Here is a 21,873-nt window from a genome sequence, read left to right as displayed (position 1 = left end):
TCATGTTACCAGCATTCATGATGTATTTGTTGCTTGGATGGTGACTAAAATTGCTCTTCTTCTCTGACAATGTGTAAGCAGAAAATGAAGCTCCAGAACTATCTTCCTGAGAGGGCTGGGGAGGCCTTTTTTGCTCTTCTGTGCAGTAGAAAAATTCTCTTCAGGTGGTCCTTCATCACTGAGGAAGAAGTTCATAACGGGAAGAAAAAGGTAGCTGCCACTACATTGTAATTTAAACACAGTAAAGCGTTTGGATATCCTGAGACTGCTTTAGTTAGCCTGTCTGTCTGGATTGGCTCAGGCATCAGAATCTTTGGGCTCTGATTTTAAGAGGCAACCAATACCAACCACATCAGTTGATGTAGCCTTCTTCCTGGCCTGAAATATCTACTGTGTCTCAGAAATTTTCAGTAGTGCATAAGTTCTTTTGACATAAGAGGTGGGAATTTGAGCTTGCCTATCCTGATCATCAGTAATCTTTCCAGGAGCTAGTATGGAGGTTGGTAGGATACCCAGCTTCATTAATGTTTTGCATATCCAGTCCCTTTCCCAATTTCACTGTCTTTTTACTGACTTTTGGGGAACTTGACCAAGCTCTTTGGAAGTCCCTGGCTTCACATTACCCAGTGGCCAGAAGAGCTTACTGGAAATACCATATACTTGGAGATAATGTAGTAACTGTATGTCTGTGCAAGAGCCTGTTTTCTGATTTACAGTTGCTTCAGAGGAGCCTGAAATCAGAGTTTGTAAGAACAGGGAGGTTAAGATGGTAGATAGGCTTCTGGAAAGGGCTTAATATTTTTTAGTATTACATTATTTCTCCTATTTCTTTACAGGCTGCCATTGACATAGTAGATAAACTTCTCCTGTTGTATTGCCTTTTCTCTCCACCTTGCTTTCATGCTTTGTAAGGAGATGTAATACTATGTAAAAATTTGTCCTATGTTGACATTTCCCTTTGCTGCTGCTATGAATCCCATACTTATCTAATTGATGTAGTTTGCCCTCTTTCACGTCGTTTTTTCAGTCTGTCAGAAAATCTCTCCTCTAATGGAAGCTTCATTCAGGTTCATGTTCTTCCTGAAAGATAAGCTGTCACCTGGTCAGGTCACTTAAGGCCTAAAAACAATGAAAAAGTAGTCTCCTTTTAAGTTCTCTGCAGATCCATCCTGCTCAGAATAAATAAAGACCTTTCAGACCTGTCTACAGAGAACTGAATCATGGTTAAATCATAGATAATCAAAGATATACTCTGTTTTATATACTATCATTTGAGCAGAGAAAAAAGAGGAGCAAGAGTGCACTGAAATTGAAATACCTTCTGAAATTGAAACTTTCTAGTTATAACTGACAGGGCAAACGCTTACCTGCAGTTAAATTGAAAATGTCAACAGCATGTCTCTGAAAATGTCTCAGTGTGTCAAGAACTATGGGATTTTTCTTTATTGTATAATTAGCTGCTCTCAGGGGAAAAAAAAAAAAAAAAAAAAAAGGGTAGATTTCAAGGGTTTTGTATAGGCTAAATTAGATCTGCTTTGCAAGCAGTTTGCTTCCAGTGAATATTCCTGTATCATTTCTCACAGGACTGCTTACTGGGACAGGTCTGCACTAAGATTCATAAGCTGCCAAATAAAATGTTTTGTTTTGTAGAAGTTTAATTGAAATGGTCCCATGGAATATTTATAACTTGATTAATCTGAACAGTGAAGTCTTTATTGTGAATAGTCATCACTATTTTGTTGAATTTTGTCTTTAGTAAATCACGTGACAAGTGGTACTTGCTGGAGAGGATGGAAGGTAATGACAGTTCTGTAAACTTAAGTTGTTGGCACAGTCTAAAAGCCACTTCCATTCCAGCCGTTTCTAATACATGATTATCTCTATTTTCTGTAAACCTGCAAAAATACAGAATATAACCGTAAAATTAAAACAGTTAGCAAACAGAGCAACAAGAAAAAGATTAAGTACCTGCAGTAACCACTACTACAAAATACTCCTGCAGAGTTAGATCTTGCCACCTAACACTAGGAACATTGGCCTAGATATCACTCTAGCCTCGTTGTGTCTTCTTAATAGCATGGATTTGTTATGCCGCATCAAGCAAACCAGTCCTTCAGTGTTAGCATCACAAATCTTGATGACTGGAAATGGAATGAAGGATGTCAGAAATCTTTCAAACGTGATTATGGAAAAGATGTTTCTTCAAAGACTGTTTTATCTTGGCAACTGACAGATTGACGCAAGCCATTCTGATTGTTGCAATTGGCTGGGAGCTTGTTTATTTGACATTGTTTTCTGTTATAAGCAGAGGGGTTTGTAGTTGGTGTGCCTCTTTTCTTCTCAGTTTAAAGGAAAATGTTTATGTAGGTAATTCTGATCCACCCAAAGGAAGTAGAAGCAGATTTACTGGAAGCTGATACACTAGTACACCTTCACTTCCCCAGCATGTTGCTATTTTTCTCTTTCTAGGCATCAGTTTCCATCCTAGCTGTATTTTTGCATTCATTGTTTATGCAGTTTTTCTTTGAATTCTTTTCTGATATAGTTCTCTGTTTCATTTTACAGAGTTTTCTCTTTGTTTTAAAAATTGACAGTTTCTGATCTTGTTTTGCACACTAAACACTACTAAGAGATGAAAAGTTTGGTCATTATATGCATACTAACCAGTTTGAACTATGTGTCAGTGAAATTCTCCTTCTGTCTGTTGATTACTGGATGAATTTTTTGCTGTACATTTTGAACAGGTTTTGATAATTTACTGTTTCAAATTTTTCTTAATTTGCTGGGCATGAGAAGAATGCCTGTTGTCAGCTGCATTTGAATGGAAGTAGATAGGCTTTCTGCAGTAAACACTGCAAAATGTCTATGCTAGATTTTTATTAATCTGCTAATTCTGAGTTGCAACGTTTCTTGCTCTATCACTGATTGAGGATGAAAACAAGTCTTGTTATCTGTGTTTGTCTTGAGTCATTAGCTCTGCCTTTAGGAGTACAGGATTTATTAAAGCAAGGGGTGATATGTTCCATACCTTTTATCCTCCAGCACCTATATTGCAAGTGATGTGCCCAACTCTGTAAAAACATGTAAGTAGAAATTAAGCTTAATGTAATTTCAGTAATTCACTTCCAGGATGAAGCACAAGTTGATTGTTATGCAGGAGTATAAATGCAATGCAGTGCTGTATTGTCATACTAAGTTTATACAAATATTTGATTATGTGCAACAGTAGCATCCAAGGTTCTTCATTTGAAGCACGTTATAAAATTGTTTCTGAGCACTTGGTTGTGATAGAGAAAATCTATATGTAAGAAGTCAGTGAAAGTAATGTGTGCTATCAAGCATTATTATTAAGTTATTAAAGGAATATCCAGAAGGTTTTGTGTGTTACATGTAGCTACACTTGAGCATTTATTGTGGGTTTGCGTGTTATTAGTGTTAACTGAGACAGAACCTGCTCTAAGTGCAAAATTAAATATGACTATAGTCCATCCGTTTAATATCTCTTAGAAGTTATGATCATGATAATTCTGAACCTTTCCCATTTGCCAAAGATGTGAGTATTGTTCTGCTGTACTTGTCTGCCACCAGCAACTCTTTTAATGTCTTTTATGTTGCTAAATCACAAAACATGCCTAGAAGCATTGTTCAACAGATATTTTGAGAGAAGTAGCCTTACTTATATCTTCATGAGAATTCAGTCCTCTCAATGTTTCAGAAACATTACCTTCATTCATAAAGTGCATGTGTAGTTTTGCTTTAGGCATCATTTACAGGGAAAGTTTTTTATCCTTTTTGCATATTATCAGTGTAGTCCATTTAATACCTAGCATTTATGTGGACTGATTTATTATATACAGGCCATCCTTTTATCTTTGAGGTACATTTTCTAAAAAAGAAATACTCAAGAGCTGAAGATGTGTAATTTGGTATTGTAATGGTAATGTTCCAGTGACCAGACTATGTTAATTCAGACTGCAGCGTTGCTTCAGTCAAGTGTAGACATACTGTCCGCTGCACTAGATGATGCTTCCAGTCTACAGAAGTGTTACACAGTATACATTCACCTTCACGCTCCAATTTAGTTGTGACATATAGTAAGTTCAGCTGATCACATTACACTATTTTTTTCTCCTCCTGTCTTCCCCCACAATGTTTTAGGTAGAAGAGCTGATGATGGCCATGGAGAAGGTTAAGCAGGAGCTGGAGTCAATGAAAGCAAAATTGTCCTCTACACAACAGTCTTTGGCTGAGAAGGAAACCCATTTGACCAACCTACGAGCTGAAAGAAGAAAACATTTGGAAGAAGTCCTGGAAATGAAGTAAGCGTTTCTTTTGATTATTTGTTGTAGGCATGTTTTATTGATATCTCTGAATTCTCCTCTGATCTCTGGTGTTCTAAAGACAGTCATTACATGAATATGTCTTTGTAGAGAGCAGCTATGTATATGTAATCAGTCAAGCCTTCAGAAGTGACTTCTAACCAGGGGTTACCTATATGACTTTCACACTTTCGTTAGAGCTCAAAAACTTTTCTTCCTTCTGATTGTTTGCAGCAGACTACTATTACTTGCACAATAGCATCTTCAAAGATCTTGGACAGTTATTGGGACTCATTTATTTAGTGTGTCTTATGAATGTGCCATTTTGCTTTCAGTAGCCTATAACCTACTTTAAGATGCAAGTTAGTGTAACAAATTATAAAATAGGAAGAGGGAAAAGATAAACATAATGTCAGGTGCTTGTAATGCTAAAATCAAACTGCAGATGTCTGGCCTGCTGAAGCATTTTTCACACTCACACAGATGATTCATTAGCACTGGAACAGAGTTTGAAGCTCTCTGTATCAGTCGTACTTCTCTCATCATCTTTACACATGGAAGCCTGAGTAAAACCAAGCTTTGAGGAGGTGGGGAGAAGTGAGGAATTAGACTTCTAAGGCTTAAATACTTCCTAATTTCTGCCCATGCATTATAGATAAATAGTTATCCTTAGTTTAGGGAGACATGACTCTATTTAGTGCAATGATGGATAGTGCTGCCAGCAGTTCATTAGAAACACTTTCAGTTGTTTAGCCAGCCCTGAAGAGAAGGAACATTTTTATTGGCAGGACCAGCAGTGGTTCCTCCACTGTGGTTTTGTGAACCATTATTTATTTATTTAACTTTTCTATGCTGGTCTCTTTCCTTTTTAAAAAAAAAAAAATGAAAGGATACAAAACCAGCTGTTACAAAATGGAAAGAGAGATGGCTTAGATCTTGAAACTCTAACTTAGGAGTGCTGTATAAAGTGGTCCAAGCCTCCCCAGCTTCGTATTCAGCTGCAACAGTCCGATCTAGACCTGGCATAAGGATGTTGGAAGACTGCAGTACTTAAAAGCCACACTTTATTTTTAATAAAAAATTTTATTGAGCTATAAATTTGACTGCCTTGAGAGTTGGTGTATTGGGGGATGGGAAAAATAGCTCTTAAGATGATGTGGGAATCCAAAGCAACTGGAGATATATCCCATATCCAATCAATTGGCAGTACTTCTGCCAAACTGCTCTGCCAAACCTTCTCATTAAAATATACATGTAGTGTACAGTATATCTTGAAACGTATTTGGAATTGTGTAGCTCTAGAGCCTTTAATATAACTACTCACTTCTAAATTATTACCTCTCATAGCTGAGCAAGTTATTGTTGGAAAGTTGTTGTACTGAAATGTAGTATCAGGAACTGCATAAACTGGTAGATCCATTGTGCCTCAGAAGGAAGAAGAACACTGGAGAGAATGGTAATGCTGTCAGCACATGGAGAGAAAGATGGAAAAAACATTACATTTGTATAGTTAACTAGCAGAGCATGATTTAGTCATAGCTGGTCTGTCTTAAAGTACTATAAAGCTGCCAAAGGCATCCAAACTTCAAAAACTCACCCTCACCATGAGGCTTTGTTGCAAACAAATCTCTCCTGAGGACTCCCAGTCAATTAAATATATTTATATACAGAAACTCCAGTATGTTCTTTGTTGCCCTACTTTCCCAGCCTATGCTTTTTATGAAAAGCACTCTTGTCATCTGTTTTCTAGTTTTGCAAAAAGTTTTTAGTGTTGTTAAAATGTTTCCTACTATTTCAAGTCAGAAATAACAGTAATTGAATGAGTGGTCAGTTTTGTGAAGCAGTTAGCTAGTTTTGGTATTCTTAACAGAAAACAATAGCTGTTGTACAGATACTGTTCAAAGATACAGTAGACCAATATTGTTTCCCAGGTTTTAGGATATGCTTCACTGGGAAAACTTTGAGGTGCTTAAAAGCAGCACTGATTAAATTTGAAATTTGATAGAGGTGGAAGTTTAACAGCCCGGGCCCTGCAGTCAGTTAATGGAGCAGGGGACCATACAAGAAAAATAGCTTAGGAAATGCTGCTTTAGGAGATTCTAGATATAAACTGAAAGAAAGTGTTAAAGCAACAAGAGGACTCCAGAAAGTTGCCTCTGGGTTTTAATAGGAAGTTGTTAGATATCATGTTAGTGAAAATATATATTTAAAATACTGTTTCTTAGAGTAGAACTTATGTTTACTCCTGACTCTGTAACCCTGAGAAGATCATTTCACACTCCTGAGGGAATACTGTGGCACTAGAATAGCTCAAGTGTGAATTATTCCAAGGAAGAAATTTCACTCCTTAAAGAAATACTATGTATTTTGAAGCTGTCTTCCTTTAAGTCTAATATTTTCATTTTCTTTAAAAAAACACCTTTTTTGTAAATAATTGTGAGAGAGGTAGATAATAGTCTCTCTATTTATATCACCAAACTTGATCTACTGTAAAAAAATACTAGTGAACTGCTAGGGTTTTTGTTTTGTTATGTTTTCTTTAAGAAGTTCTAATGTTTCCATCGTTCACAGCAAATCTTTTAAATTAGGCAGGAATAAAGTGCTGTCTACAGAGAAATCTCTGTTCTTTGTCCCATAAAAACCTGCTTAGACTGAGCTGAGTTATAAACTGTTGAAAATCACCAGTTTTCCTTTCCTATTTTTTTCTCCTGGTGTTGTCAGCAAATTTTGGCAGTGTGTGAAAATAACTGAGCACAAACAGTCAAATCTGAGCTCATGAAATTGCCAAAACTGTAGCAGCGGACACTGCACTTACAGGGAAGGGGAACAGACACTGTGTCTGCATGTAGAGACTTTTTTTTTTTCTTTCTTTTTTTTTTTTTTTTTTTTTTTTTTTTTTTGATGAGGCATGCCTTTTGTTATGGTCAGAAGGACCAGAAGGTTCTTCCTAGTCATCTGGTTTGGGGTTGAAAAGTCCCAGTTGGAGCATTTCTCAATCTGTTCTTTCAGACCTGGAAAACTGTCCAACAGCCCTTGCCTGAATTATGCCTTCTCTTGCTAATTGCAATTGTTGATAGCCCTATAATTCAAGGGATGCAGACTTACATAATGTAGTTGGCGCTTCAGAGTTGAATCCTTCATCCTGCTGGCACACAACAGAAAGATTATTACTTGTCCGAGAATAATTTACTATCCTCTTTTTTTCTTTAAAAATTATCAAGGTTGCTACAGATGAATGAATTGTTATAATAGAACATAACTTATGTTTCAAAATCAAGCTGTCAAAAAATGTCTTTTGATTTCTTATGTGACTTCACATGAGTGGTCTTTTGAATATCACAGTAGTCTCTAATTACATTAATACCTCCCACAGATAGTGTTTCATTTGATACAGAGTGTTGGCGGTGATCAAAGATGAACCAGGCCTGTGTAGCTTAATGAAGCTGTTTATTGTATTCCTTCCTTATTTCATTTCAGAGTTGGAAGGCCTGCTGAGAGCTACATGAGGGCTACTATTAAAAATAAGATGCCAACCTACACCATGCTGTGCAGGAACACTGTTCATCCTTATCTCTGCTACAGTTTTCCTGCATTATATGCAAGCCACTTAAAAATATTTGGCAGATGGTTGATAAGTCCACATGTTCATTTTCTGGCTATCAGATGAGAAAAATACAAACATACACACATGAACATTCACAACTGAAAATTAAGTCAGTGGGAGCTAATGTTGTTATCTTCTGAAAAGTTCATCCCCTCAACGGTGAAACAGTATTCTCTAGAGGTATGAGGTTGAAACTGAAAGTAGTCCTAAAGAAACTGATTAATAGGCACATAGCTTATTTGCCAGAAAAGTAATTTCAGTTGATCCAAAATGAGGTGTGAAGTAATTTCAAACACAGCAAAGAGTTTAACAAAGTATTTCAGGTTATGTTCACCCATGGTGAACAGAACCAAATAAATAAAGTATCATCAGAAATTGTCTTCTTGGAAATTAAAGACTTTTTAATATTAATTGTCATTAAAGAAATTATAGTTTATGCCTGTGGTTTAACAACACCTCTGCAGAGGTGAAGTGATTCCTAGTTGCAGAAGTACCTGTATGTTCTACATGTGTAAACAGTTGTCTTTGTAGTTTGAAGTCACTTTGCATTTGGTGTTGGTGCTACAAGGCAGTAATATGTTAAAATTGCATCTGCAAAGTATGGCTTTCTAGGTCCAGTGCAAACTCTTCATCATATTGAAATGGACTATGAGGTTTATGGGCCACTTGGTATATCTGGACATCATGGGATTGCAGCAATGGTACCAAAGCATCTCCTATAATTACTTTGTGTGAAATTAAAAAAGCTAAAATCCCACAGGGGGCACTCCATGTCCATAGGATTTACTGTTTGGGGCAAAGCTGAAAAGTGCATCTGTGTAAGTCACTTTTTTTCTTCTATAAGCTTAGATTTTTTTTCTTTAAAATGTCTTTCAGGGCACACAGTGAAAATGAATGCAACAATATCCTATTACCATTGATTTGTCCTTTTTAATTTTCAAGCATAAATGACATGAGTATATACATTTATTTTAATTATATATGATCACTCAGATTTTAACAAGTAAATTGTAAAAAGTTCAGTTGGTGTAGTCTGCAGTGTGAAAAATTATCCATTTCTAATTACTGAATAATATATACATTACATTTAAATAATTGGAAATAAACTGACCTCGGAAGTGCTGTTGATCTCCAAGTGAATCACACAGAATCCAGTAGGAAAGCTGAAATACAGTGTGTAGATAAACTGTATGTCTTTTAAGGCTAAAGTTTATTGAAAAGCCAGAATATATGTTTAACTCCACAGTTCTCACTGTCATGCAACATTAGACTTTTCATAAATGCAATTGTAGATCTTGGTTAACTTCAAATTTGGTAGCTTCTGCTATTAGTTTTTAATTCAGGTGAAAGCTTGAGAGAAAACATAATTTCTTTTGCACCTTTTTTCTCTTGGTGATTAAGCAATGAAGGCTGTTACCCTTCCCGTCCTCCTGCAATGCCAATGAGCCTTTGAGCACTCTGAGACACTCTGTGTTGTGGCAGCATTAGAGGCAGCCTGCCACTTTGTTTTCAACTGATACCAGATGTCCTGAATCATGGAAATAAGCAGAAAAGATTAGGCCATTTATGGACAGTACAAAAGTGATTGATCTAAGGATTCATGTAGGTAGGAGAGCTATTAAACTCAAATCTCAAAGTTTCCCAGAAAGATAAACTGCAAAGCAAAGAATGGAACCCTTAGCAAAGCCTACATAAATAAGGTGTCCCATATGAGCACATATGAGAATTAGATTGTTGTGGTTTACCATTTCTTTAAGTATTGGGAAGTTATGTTTATCTTTTGTAACTGATTTGGTTTTACTCTTCACCTGCCTTGAAAAACTTTTTCTTCTATGGCTTTTTCAGACACTAAAATCTTGGCACTATATCACAATCCTGCTCTGTCTTGTGATAAAAGCTCTATATCTCTTTTTATCTTGAATACTATGGTCCCCGAGAACAGTCTTGGAGAGAGAAAGTACTATACTATCTTAATGAGGCATGACAGGCCTGGAAGCAAGACCAACTGCTGAAAAGTACACCAAGTGGTGTTACAGGGGTTTGTTCCACTTGGTAATTTCTAGGACTATTGATGTTTTAGGGAGGAGTTTGGAAAAGGAGATCCAGTCATTCACTTCCTGAGAATTTAACTACACTGTGCTCTTGTTTCCATGCCTTTCCATGGGACATATTTTTGGTCTTCTGGATATGTTTTCTGGGGACTGGGTTTAGTGTGAGTGATCCCTTCAGTTCTTGGAACATAGTTTTCTAGATGGTGAAAGGAAATTAGACCTCTTTCAAGTGAGAACGTGAAAAACATAGCATATAGCCTCTAGTGTTAAGAATGCACAGGTTTTGTTATGTTTTTCTTTTCTATTAATAGATTACAGCATTCTTACAGAGATTGTCATGAAATATCTCATCAGTTGAGATCTTGGCATACATACTCAGAGTACTAAAATGTTGAGATTTTTTAGTCTTACACAATCCTGGCACTAGTGGATGAATACCCTTCTTGTCTTTTCTCAGTTTGCTAGTTTGTTATTGCAAACACGCTTAGACAGCAGGTGCAGCACAAAGTAATTTCTTGGAAGTAATTAGTGCCCCATGTTCTTTACTGCCTAAAGGGCGTTGCTTTGATTAGAGTTTGGTTTTGCCATAACCTGCATGTAGATCATCTTATCTAAAAGAATAAGAATTATGCTTTTTTTAATATAAATTATTACTCAGTTAACCCAATGTTTAGCTGGTAAAGGAATGGAGAGAGTGATGGTTTTATTTTGACTAACAGATTGCTTGTAAGATAGCTATAAAGGCACCAATATACCAGCTTCAGTTTGGCTGATTCTGTATGCCTTTTCCACTACAAAACACTGTTCTATATTCTAACATGCTTTGTGTAATTAAATACATTCAGAAGTTCTGTCAGAAGTAAAGGTTTATCTGTTCAAGGAACCTGTGTAATTTCCCCATGGGTGTATGAATCCTTCACTCCACTTTTTTTTAGAACTACACGGACAAAAAGAGATTTCCAGGTCTTCAGCATGCGTTTTTTTAGTGTTTTGATATACTTTTATACACAACAGTCATAAATAGGACTGTGATTTTTGTTTTAAAATATTCAGGAGTGGTTTGGCTCAAGATTGGTAGCAGTAGTACATTTCCTATGCTAGCTGTTTCAGCTGCATCAGTGGCTCCTGTCGCCATCCTTAATCCAGCTGTAAGATTCTGGGGCTTCCAGGGGTATTGCCGAGCTAAACCCAATCAGGCACTTTTTACTTGCTGTTAAAGTCAAAAGAACCATGAGTTCCTTGGGGTGCTTTTTCTTCTTTTATAAACGTGCACTGTAAATAGTGATGCATATAAATCAACTCTGTGAGCACTACATATTTCATTATATACAGTCAAGTTGTGAGTTAATAGAAGTTCCAAGTGAAAATATTATGGTATCTCATTGCATATATTGTAGATTTAATGTAGTGTGAACAATAGTAGCTTTGAGCCATTGTAAATCCCATCCGGACATCGTCAACGTAGTTCAAAATACGAGGAGGGAAATCTTTAAGGTTGGATGTGCTTATATAGCCACTATGCATATGTGAGTCATTCTGTTATTGTTTTTAAAATAACAGTGTAGCTTTGCAGGGTTTACGTAAGGCAAAGTCTAACTTAAGACTGTTTTCTGGAGTTGAATAAAAATTCCTTTTTTGGAAGTCAGGTCAGTTTGCTTTAATTACAGAAATAACCTCTGAAGTAAGTAATTGCTTCCCTACAGTCCTGGAGGACAGGAAGTGAGAGTTGTATAAGAAAAATTGGAGAAACGTGTCAAGTTGTTGACAGTCCATGTGATCTTTGTCTTTTACTCTATGGAAATATTCAATATATCTTTTTGTTTTCCTCCCTTCCCAAACAATACTTTTGAGTTCTTTTAGGCAAAATAAAAAACACCATCTGCAAGTCGATAGAATTTTTGAGAAAACTCCATAGTGAGAGGATTTGGGAGTTGTTGGTTTGCCTGGTATCTTGTATGCAGTTCAAGTGACTGCATGTAACAGGAGTTAAAAAACATAAAAATTGACCAGAACTGTTCTTTTAGAAATCCTAAAAGATTACACTAAGCACCGTAAAAGTGTCTGTCTTTAAAATATAATGCTGTCATTGATACTGAGTCACTTCTCTCCAGTCCAATATCCAGTGTTATAGTTCATGCAGATTACAGGATAGAGAGAACTATCTTCCTTGTACTAGGAGCTAGTACATACAGGATTGTAGGGAAGACTGAAGAGGATTTGACGCAATGTCATATCTGGTGTTTCCTTAAAGCCCCTTTTATAGCCCTTTCTCAAGCACTAAATAGATACAGCTATAGTTTTCTATAAACCTGTGGTTCTTTTCAGCCTGCTAGCATTTTACAGCTTTAAAATTAATGTCAGGAAAACATTGAAAACTAAAGGATCACACTAGTTTATTTCTACTATGTAATCTAGGAATGGAGCTTTGCATATGAGGTTAAACTAAATGATGTAACTGGTATTTGCTGTACAATCTAAGAATCAACTAGTTTGATCCTTTAGTTTAATTTCATTATAAGGCCACCAACAGTGTTGTGAAAAGATGACTACTGCAAGTATCTTTGAGCAGCCAAGGATTTCATTAGTCTAACTTCAGTTACTAGAAGGTTATTGAAGTAAATTATCAAAAATATTATTTGTAAATGCTTAGAAAATAGTTTTAAGTAACAGAGAACCTAATTTTGTTGAGACTACATCATGACAAATCAACCAGATGTCCTCATATGCCAAGTCATACTTTTGGTAATACGGTAGATATGCTTTGATCTCAGGAGGATTTCTGTCACTGTATCGCAGAACTGTCTTATCAACAAAGTAGGGATTATATTCCTGATTAAACTACTGTAAAGTGAATAAGTACTGGAAAAGAATAATTAGTAGTTGATTGTCAAAATGGAAACCTGTGTTACATGGTTTCTTTAGAGGTCTCTCCCAAGTTTACTGCTCTTCAAAATGTCCATTAGTGAAGTGGCTGTTCAGGCATTTTGGAGGACAAGATGAGAATTCAAAATGATCTCAATAAAGTGAAGAGGACCTCTAGGGAGGCTGTAGAATACTGTTCCCTGGAGGGTTTTACAGATAAATGACACCAACATATCACAAATAGCTTAAATATAGTTAAATGTGCTTTGGGGGTAGTTAGATGAAATTGAGGATAGAAAGTGTGTTATCTTGCAGGTTTTGTGATTCTTCAGCACATGTTATATACTCCTCTTAATGAATGTCTGTAGGAACCAAAAATGTATCTTGTAAAAATATATATATTTTAAGCTTGCGCTTGTTCTACATACTATGTGGGCTTAGTTCTTTCTCTGTTAATACTGACTTTGGCTTGCAGATTCAATTTCTAAAGAGAAATTTTGCTGTTGTAGGTAATCCATTTTGACTATTCTTCATGCAAAGGAAACCTTTTTTTAATTGAAAGAAGTAAACATCATTCAATTTGTTGGTTCAAGATAGCGGCAAAATTCTTTCAAGCCCTCGGAAGGCGGGAAATCTGAAAGGATTAGGTCTGGTTAGGTTAAAGAATGCCAAGGATATCTTCTGATATTTGGAGAAAGCTTTTATGACCTTAGCTAGACACATTTTCTACAAAAATAATGCAACTATTAATAATAGTATTTTGCAGTTTAGTTCTTTTCATTGAAGGATCTTGCGTGTCAAAGTCTTCCTTTTTATAAAAATGGAGAAATACTATCGTTGTTCCTCAAGGAAGTAATACTGAAAACAAAAACATGAAGCGACTCGTTTACAAAGCTTCAGTGATGTCAGGAAGTAAAATCTGAAGATACTAGTTTTGTAGGGTTTTTTAATATCTTAATATTTGAGACAGAAATGTTTAATAAGAAATGTTGTGCATATAATATACATACTTCATTTATTGCTCTCTTTTAGTGTGTTCTCATACAGATCCTTCTCCATCCTAATTTTTTTAATGATATGTCTGTACCTAATATTGAGTATGCTTACCTTTAGTGCTGTAATTGGAGGGAAGCAATCTGCTCTCTTTTGCTAAGCTGATCTTTGGACTTGTCTTGCTTGCTAGATTCTCATTGTTAGTGAGGACTTTGGTTTGGAGCTTGAAAAACTAGATTAATTTAGCCAGGAGATGTTAATTTAAAACAAAAACAAATACATTTTTGCCTTGCCTTGAAAAATATGAAGCTTTTTTAGGACTACAATTTCATGGGTTTTGTGACAAATGAGGCATGAAACAAACTGGCAAACCCGCAATGTCCAAAGTGCAGTGTTACAGTGTGCTCTCTAATTCCCAGCCTTAAAGATCTCAGCAAAGGTCACAAATTAAACAAAGTCAAAATTAATCAACTCTACAATCAAAATACAATTATTAAGGCTTTCATTTACTACAAAGAAGCAGTTGTGAAAGAGGCACTGGAGCAAGTTCTTTTGTGCAGTAAGGGAAAATCAACAGCAAGGTGTCGAACAGAAAAATGAAACCCTGCAGGTAAAGCCGTCTTTGGAGCCAAAAGAAACCAGCACTTATGCAGAAATGCATGTAAACTGTTGGAGGATGGAAAAGGTGTTTGGTGCTGAGTTGCAGAGTGTGTCAGCATTACGTTTGGCCCAAACAGAAGAAGCCTGTGGGCTAGAGTCATGCACTGCAGTCATGGACAGCCCCTTCAAGCAACCTCTCACCAAGGCTTTACTCCAGTGGTCTCAACTACTGTAGCTTTTGTCTCCTTTGCAACATGGAGCATGGAAGTGGCACTTTGTCTGTGTGCAAAGTTGAAAAGTAAGGTCAGGGATGCCTAGAGACACCATAGCTGGCAACACCTTTCTTTATAGATTTTGTGCCCTCTTTTGGGGGAAAAGAGTCCAGATGACACCTTCATTGTCTCAAGTACATTATTTATACAAATACTGAATTTCTTATTCTATTCCATGGAGAAATATTCTCTCAGTGCAACTTAAATACAATGATGTGTAAGAAATTCTTCTTTTGTTACCTGTTTCTGAAACAGATCTTGAAGACATTTAATGAAAATAGTTTTAGAGGGACAGAAATTACTCTAGGCAACTATCTGGTTTTCATATCAGTGATACAAATAACATAAAAGCTTTATTCCCACACATGGGACATTCATTATCTTTTAACAGATCTCTATTCTAGTTTTGTTTTCTGTTTTACTAACTGATAAAATAGCAGTGTGCAATTAATATGTAAATAGTGTAGTAGGTTATGCTTTATTCGTGCCAGTGAGTCCTAATAATGAAATGCATGCTTTTTAGTGTACACCTACCTTAGCCCAATTGCTATTAACACTTTTTCGTGGTACAGAAACTCACACGTGTGCAGTGTGCATGCATCGCTTGTGTTTTGTTTGACCTGCCTAGAGTATGGGTCATTTTTATTTTATAAATATGTATCATTAATTTTCTGTAGATTCTGATAACCTCTATAAGTTTCTTAGCAGGTGAGTGATTTAATGTATTTGCAAGGGAAGAACACTTGTTTAAGAACTATTAGGTTATAGTACGAGTCATGGAATAAAACCCTCAACTCTTCTTTTGGAGTTTCTCTACCCCCTGTTCCCACTGACAAGTCATTTTTTCAATCAGTTGTACATAAATCAGCAGACCATCATCAGGAAATGCCTGGTTGGAAAAGATGAAAAAATTGACTCCTCATGAGGAACAATCACAGATTTTTAGTTAAACTTTCATTCCTATTCTATATACTGATATGACTGGTCTGAAATATGCATTGTGAAGGACAAAATCTACCTTTTTCAGTTGTTCTATTCCCAAGGAAATCCTACAAGTCTTAGAAAAAGTATTTTAAAAATACTAAATGAAGGAACACACACACAAAAAGATATCACATTCCTCTTTGGATTTCATGCACTGCACATTTTTCTAGGTTGTCTTAACTATGCATTTTGATTTGAGGTAAGAGTTAGGATAGTCTAGTGAAAGTATTTCATTACCTAACTTCTCAGCTCTTCCAGCTGAACTTGGTGGCAGTCTGCTGGCACTTCGAAATACATGCCTACACCTTTAACGAACAAAAGGAGTTTGCTGATCAAAATGGGATACAATAACTTATCTCCACATGACCTTAAAATACTTCTAGGAATAGATTTTTTTTTTATTATTATACAGCCTTCTATAATTTCAATTTATGCTGTGGCATTCAGTTCTCATGATACTTCACATTATATTGCACTTTCCATCGATGTTTTTTAAAGTAGTTATGCCATGTTAATTCTCAAAATACTTCTCTGAAAAAAAATTAGTATCTTATTTAAGGATAAAGGAAACTTGGTACAGAAAAATTTAAATGGCATGAAAAAATCATCTGGGTTGCTTGTAGCTGAGTGACCTCCAGACAACACTCAAGTGGTTTAACTGTAACTTCCACTTTATTTGCTAGGATATGAGATAATATTTTTTGCCATAAATACCATTTATATTCTGTTGCAAATGAATAAAGGACAGTTACTGAAGTGATGTTTAAAGGGCAATACTAAAATCATTTTTCTTGGTCATGATAGAAAATTGTTTTGAATGGATAGAGACCAGAAGATACACAACTAGGTTATTTCTCATCTTTTCTGTTCCTCAAGTCTTCGTTTTCTTGACTTTGGTTCGTTGGTCTTCAGAACCTTGTTCTCTGCCTACCAGTGACCATCTCTGATTTATGTTTGACTCTGAGAAACATTTTTCAGGACTTACACCATCCTACACACAAGATATACACGGGATAAGAAAGGAGCTCATTTCTAGCTCTGAGACACCTGTTGATCACTTAATTGTTGGTTCTGAGGAAAATGGCACTATGTTGTCTGAACCTAGGAGTCTATGGCCATTTCAGGTGCACTAGACTATCCGACTGGAACTCCAAGTGCCTCTGCAGAAAGGCATGTCACGTTGCTGGCCTCTTGTCTCTTGGACAGCTAATTGGTATTAGATACCAGTATATGGGCAAAGGAATCCCAGAGCAAAACTGAGTCATCACAATTCTCATCAGCTTTGGTTAGAGAGACAAGACTGGAGTCTGGTCAGAGAGCTTCTCAGCACTGACAGAGGTCATCTTGTAGTGATGCTGAATGTATTAATATCCCCAAATTTGACACCATAAACATATTGTATGCTGTAAGACCTCATAGTTTCAGTTGGACTTGTATCATCTCTTCTGTCCCTTCTAAAGAGTTGTGTTCTCAGTCGTGGTCCTCTGTTTCTTATTCAGGAACACAGTGCTTCCCAGGCTCATTGGGACTGGGAGTCATTGTTCTCATGACACTTCAGATCACATACATTCCTAGAAGCTTTGGGGTTATTACTTCCAAAACACTTGCAGTTAAGACACTTCCACACCATAGGTTAGTCATAATCACTGAGGTTGAAAGGGTCTTTTAATGAGTTGGATTTTTTTCATGTTGTGGAAGAATAACTTATTCCTAAAACATTACTAGTAACTGACTCCTAACTTTCACCTTCTGCTTTGAGGATGTTACAATATATTTGATAGCTCATTCCATGACTGAACTACATTACTTTAAAAAAAAAAGTTTTTATGTAATTTAAGTACATTATTATTTAACAAAGAACAGTAGATTCTCAATCCCATTCTTAAGGTTTTTTTCTGGTTTTGCTACATAATTTTTCTCTCCTTGATTGTCTTTTCAATGAAAATTCATGGAATTATAATAGGCACATACACAAATGTTTTCGCACTCTGTTTCACAGTTATAATAAATTCATCTGTGTTTTTTGACTTTTTGACTGTTACTGTACTCATACTTAAGAAAAGCTAGCTTTGAATGGGTTTTTCTGTAGTTACTAAGCTTTGTAGTTGTCCTTAAAGGTGTTTGGGAATGAGTTCTGGTTTCATTGGCCTTCTGCTGGAACAGTCTTTCTACTGCTCACACAAGACTGGCTGTTCTGTTATTCCAGAACCACCTTCTAATCCTCCAACTTTGGTCAGTGTTAGCTAGGGAGCAATATTAGGAATTTTAACAAATTACATATGGAAAGCCAGTTTTGTGAATGAAGATGTGTACTAAATGAGTTGCGTTAGTGAATAAATGGACTGTTATGATTATATATTCCTCATTTATAACTTTTGTCAATTATAGAAGTAAATGCATAAACTTACAGATATTTAGCTTAGAATTTGAGTCTATGGCTTTTAATTGAAAAACTAAAATGCTAAGAGAAGGGCACAATTTTCTTATCAAAGATGCAGAGAAAAGGTGATCTTTATACTGTTTAATCAAGAATAATTGTAGAAGTAGTGAATTTATTTTTTTTTTAAAGCTTTTTTCCATATCATGCTTATCAACCTCTCCTGGTTCAGGAAACTGGCGTCAGTTAAGCCCTTAGATAAATAGGAGGGATTGTTTACATGATACAGAGCAAGATGCTAACTGACTCTTACATTTCTCTTCTTTATTATCGTGCTCCTTACAACAGGATTTCATATACATGTAGAAAAGGTATAAAAGAGAGGAGCTGCAATCACACAAATACGACATCCAATGTTAAAAGCAGCCTGTTTGAGAGAAGGATGATTAAGCTGTGTTGATGCTTCTAATAATTCATACCATGTGCTGATTTGTATTCAGAGCCACCACTTTGGAATTTTTCCCAGGCTTAGACTTTGGTTTTACAAACACACTATAATTTTGTTACTAGTCTTTGAATTTGTTCCTGTTTGTCTCTTCTTTTTCGTAAAGAAGATGCTCTGGAATGGCAAGACTGAAATGTAGTCATTCTGAGTGGCATTCATAATTTTTTCTAGTGCAATTGTACCTACCAAGACAATTTATGACGTTTCTGAGCTCTAAAATGAATATACAATTACTTTTCCTAGAATAGTTTTTCTCATAACTCAGTGAAGATTTTCTTTAAGCCTTTCAGAAAATCACAGAATTGTCTAGGTTGGAAAAGACCTTGAAGATCATCTAGTCCAACCATCAACCCAACATTAACAGTTCCCAACTACACCATATTACTCAGCACTAAGTCGACCCTGACTATTAAGCAACTCCAGGGATGGGGACTCCACCACCTCCCTGGGCAGCCCATTCCAACACCTAACAATCCATTCTGTAAAGAAATGCTTCCTAATATCTAGTCTAAATCTTCCCCAGCACAACTTGAGGCCATTACCTCTTGATCTATTGCTTGTTACGACTCATCCCCCGCTCTCTGCAGCGTCCTTTCAGGGAGCTGTAGAGGGTGATAAGGTCTCCCCTCAGTCTCCTCCAGACTAAACACCCCCAGTTCCCTCAGCCGCTCCTCACAGGATGTGTTCCAGACCCTTGACCAGCTTCGTTGCCCTTCTCTGGACACGCTCGAGTCATTCAGTGTCCTTTTTGTAGTGAGGGGCCCAAAACTGAACACAGGAATCGAGGTGCAGCCTCACCAGTGCTGAGTACAGGGGTCAGATCCCTTCCCTGTCCCTGCTGGCCACGCTAATCCTGATACAAACCAGGATGCCATTGGCCTTCTTGGCCACCTGGGCACACTGCTGGCTCATGCTCAGACAGCAATACTTTAAGTATGTAAAAGTATTTGAGATGCCAGAGCACTATAATAATGTTTATTTATTCATGTCTTCTGCAGTAAATCCAGGAAAACAAAACCATACAGAGAACCTTAAAAAAAAATTCTTCTGTTCTGAATATTATAGTTGGCCATGTTGCCACACAGTTGTTTAGGCTTTGTTGAAATATATGAATGTGAAAATAAACAGAATAATTCCTGTTGATGTTATGATTCAGTAATATTCCCTTTAAAAAGCATTTAAAACTTCACATGCAATTTCTGATTCTATCTTATTGTATGAATGAAGCTGTGCTCTGCAGTGTACAGGCAAAGACTAAAAATACATTGTTGGGAACACAGGGCGTTGTTTTTCTGGCTGCACAGCAGGCTCAGGTACTTACCCATCTGGTCCTGTTCCCTGCTCCCAGTTCCTCCTTTACACTCTATCTGGCACTCACTAAACTCCAATGAACTAATTCAGCACACTAACCTTGCAGTAAAATGTTCACATTTTTCTGTAGTTAGTTTTCTGCTGGCTTAGTGCACTGAAATGGCAATCCATAAGTCTCAGACAACACAAGGCAAGGTTTGAAACTTATGTCTTGTGTCCTGGGAAAGCAAAGACTGCGAGAGCAAGCTGTTAGATTGGCTTAAACTGCAACTTCAGTTGCAAGACCAGAAGCCACCTTTGTATGCCTTCTGGTCTTCATTCATAGCTTGTGTAATGTGGTAAGATCCTGTGATGAGATCTTTAATGATCTTCTCCTGCTTCATAATCCCTTGCTCTGCTGCTTTCTCCTCTTTGATAGAAGGCCTGTCCCACTCTTGACCTGAGAGGCCTGCTGCCCTTGGCCCGCTGCCTCCCTTATCAGCAGAGTATTGGAGTAGTGTTTTCTGTTAAGGATCTTAGCTGCAACAGTTCGGTGCCTCTGTCATTCTGCATCTGTCAGTCATTCCTTGCTCTGAGTTGAGTGGGTTGATTAGACTGATTAAAGTAGGTGTCTGGATTGAGAGGGTTAAAGAGCATCCATCTGTTCTGGATTTACTGCTGCTTCAGTGGAGGCGGGAAGGCCAGGAATTAGTGAGTGACTTAGTCCTTTCTCACTGCTGGAAGCTGACAGGAGCACTGATGAGGTGATAATGAACTAAAAAGTCTGCCCTGTTGGCTGGGTGGGAAAGGGACCCAGACAGTGGGCAAGTCTCACCCCTGTTCTTGCCAAGATTTTCATGTTTTAATAGAATCCATCTAAAGTAAAATTAACAGGTATACTTTCTTGGATGAATTTCAGTAATGTAACTTATCACCAGTGCATACAAAAGAAATATGTATTGTGTTATTTGCAGCATGGCAGTTCTCTAGGGTTCGGGCACCAGACAGCCCAATCAAATAGGAACAGTGACAGAAACAAGAATGTTTATCAAATGCAAAGTAAAATTGTAACTTCTTTTAAAATACCATCTGAAGTTCTGCAGAAGGTAACTCTTCCATTTTAGTTCTTATTTTTGTTGCAACTTATTACATTTCATAGCCCTAACAATTAATCCTTAAAGTATTTAAATCAGAATTTTAAGATACATCCTCAAAGGATTGTTTTATGTTTTCTCTCATTGCTTTAGGAGCTACAAAGCATTATTTTTTATTTATTCTTTAAACCTCTGTCTTTCATCAGAATGTATTCCAGATTCCCTCCCAATATTTACCTTTTTGACGCAAGTCCAACTGTTGCCAAGAATGAGTGTTCATAACCTGTATATGCTAACACAGTATGGATATACTAGCATATCAAGGTGTAAGAAGCACTTTAAGCTGGTCGGATAGCTGAGAAATAGAATGTAGGTACTCAGTGGACTTCGTAAGTTAACATATGGTGTTCTTCTCAACTTACTTGTTGCGGACAGACTTAATAAAGGTTCAAGATTTTACCGGCCTTTAATTTGTGAAGAGTCTACAGTGAGTATGAATATGAAATCTCTTAGTAAGAGCCTGTCTTTTTCTTAGAAAACAATGCTAAGAGTTTTGCAAGCTGGATTAGAAACTGTTTATTCCATAGTCAAAGTGTTTGGAAAGCAACTTCATTCATAGAGGGTAAACCTCTCTGACCTTTATGCAGAACTCTGAGGGGGTTGCATATGGGGAAGATCATGACCCCAGAGTCTCCAGTGGCTGTTGATTGAAACCTTGTGTTTCAAGAAATAAATGTTTAAGAACACTTCCTTATAAGACCTGGGCTGCATACGCAGACTTTTTTTATAGCATTTTAGCTATTTTGGTAAAAGGTGTTTCTTCCCCTACCCCCCTTCTGGTCCTAACAGAAAGGGCTAACTCAGCACAATCATTAGTATGACCCTTAGACTGAATGCAATTTTGTCATTATAAATATGACTT

At 36.7% G+C, this 21,873-nt stretch overlaps 1 protein-coding gene across 11 annotated transcripts in view; it reads left to right on the top strand.

The window, feature by feature from the left end:
- The window catches only part of ERC1 (ELKS/RAB6-interacting/CAST family member 1), a 280,374-nt gene that overhangs the window by 174,209 nt on the left and 84,292 nt on the right, over positions 1–21,873 (top strand). For all 11 annotated transcript variants that reach the window (XM_026867111.1, XM_026867106.1, XM_026867103.1 and 8 more), the window contains one exon: positions 4,159–4,319. In XM_026867111.1, the coding sequence (XP_026722912.1) occupies positions 4,159–4,319 (161 nt within the window). The remainder of the gene's footprint in view (positions 1–4,158; positions 4,320–21,873) is intronic.

This window comes from Athene cunicularia, assembly GCF_003259725.1.
Source record: "Athene cunicularia isolate RWA chromosome 1 unlocalized genomic scaffold, athCun1 chr1_part2, whole genome shotgun sequence".
Classification (NCBI taxonomy): domain Eukaryota; kingdom Metazoa; phylum Chordata; class Aves; order Strigiformes; family Strigidae; genus Athene; species Athene cunicularia.
The sequence above is the reverse complement of the archived record's forward strand: the minus strand, read 5'-3'. Positions and strand labels throughout refer to the sequence as shown.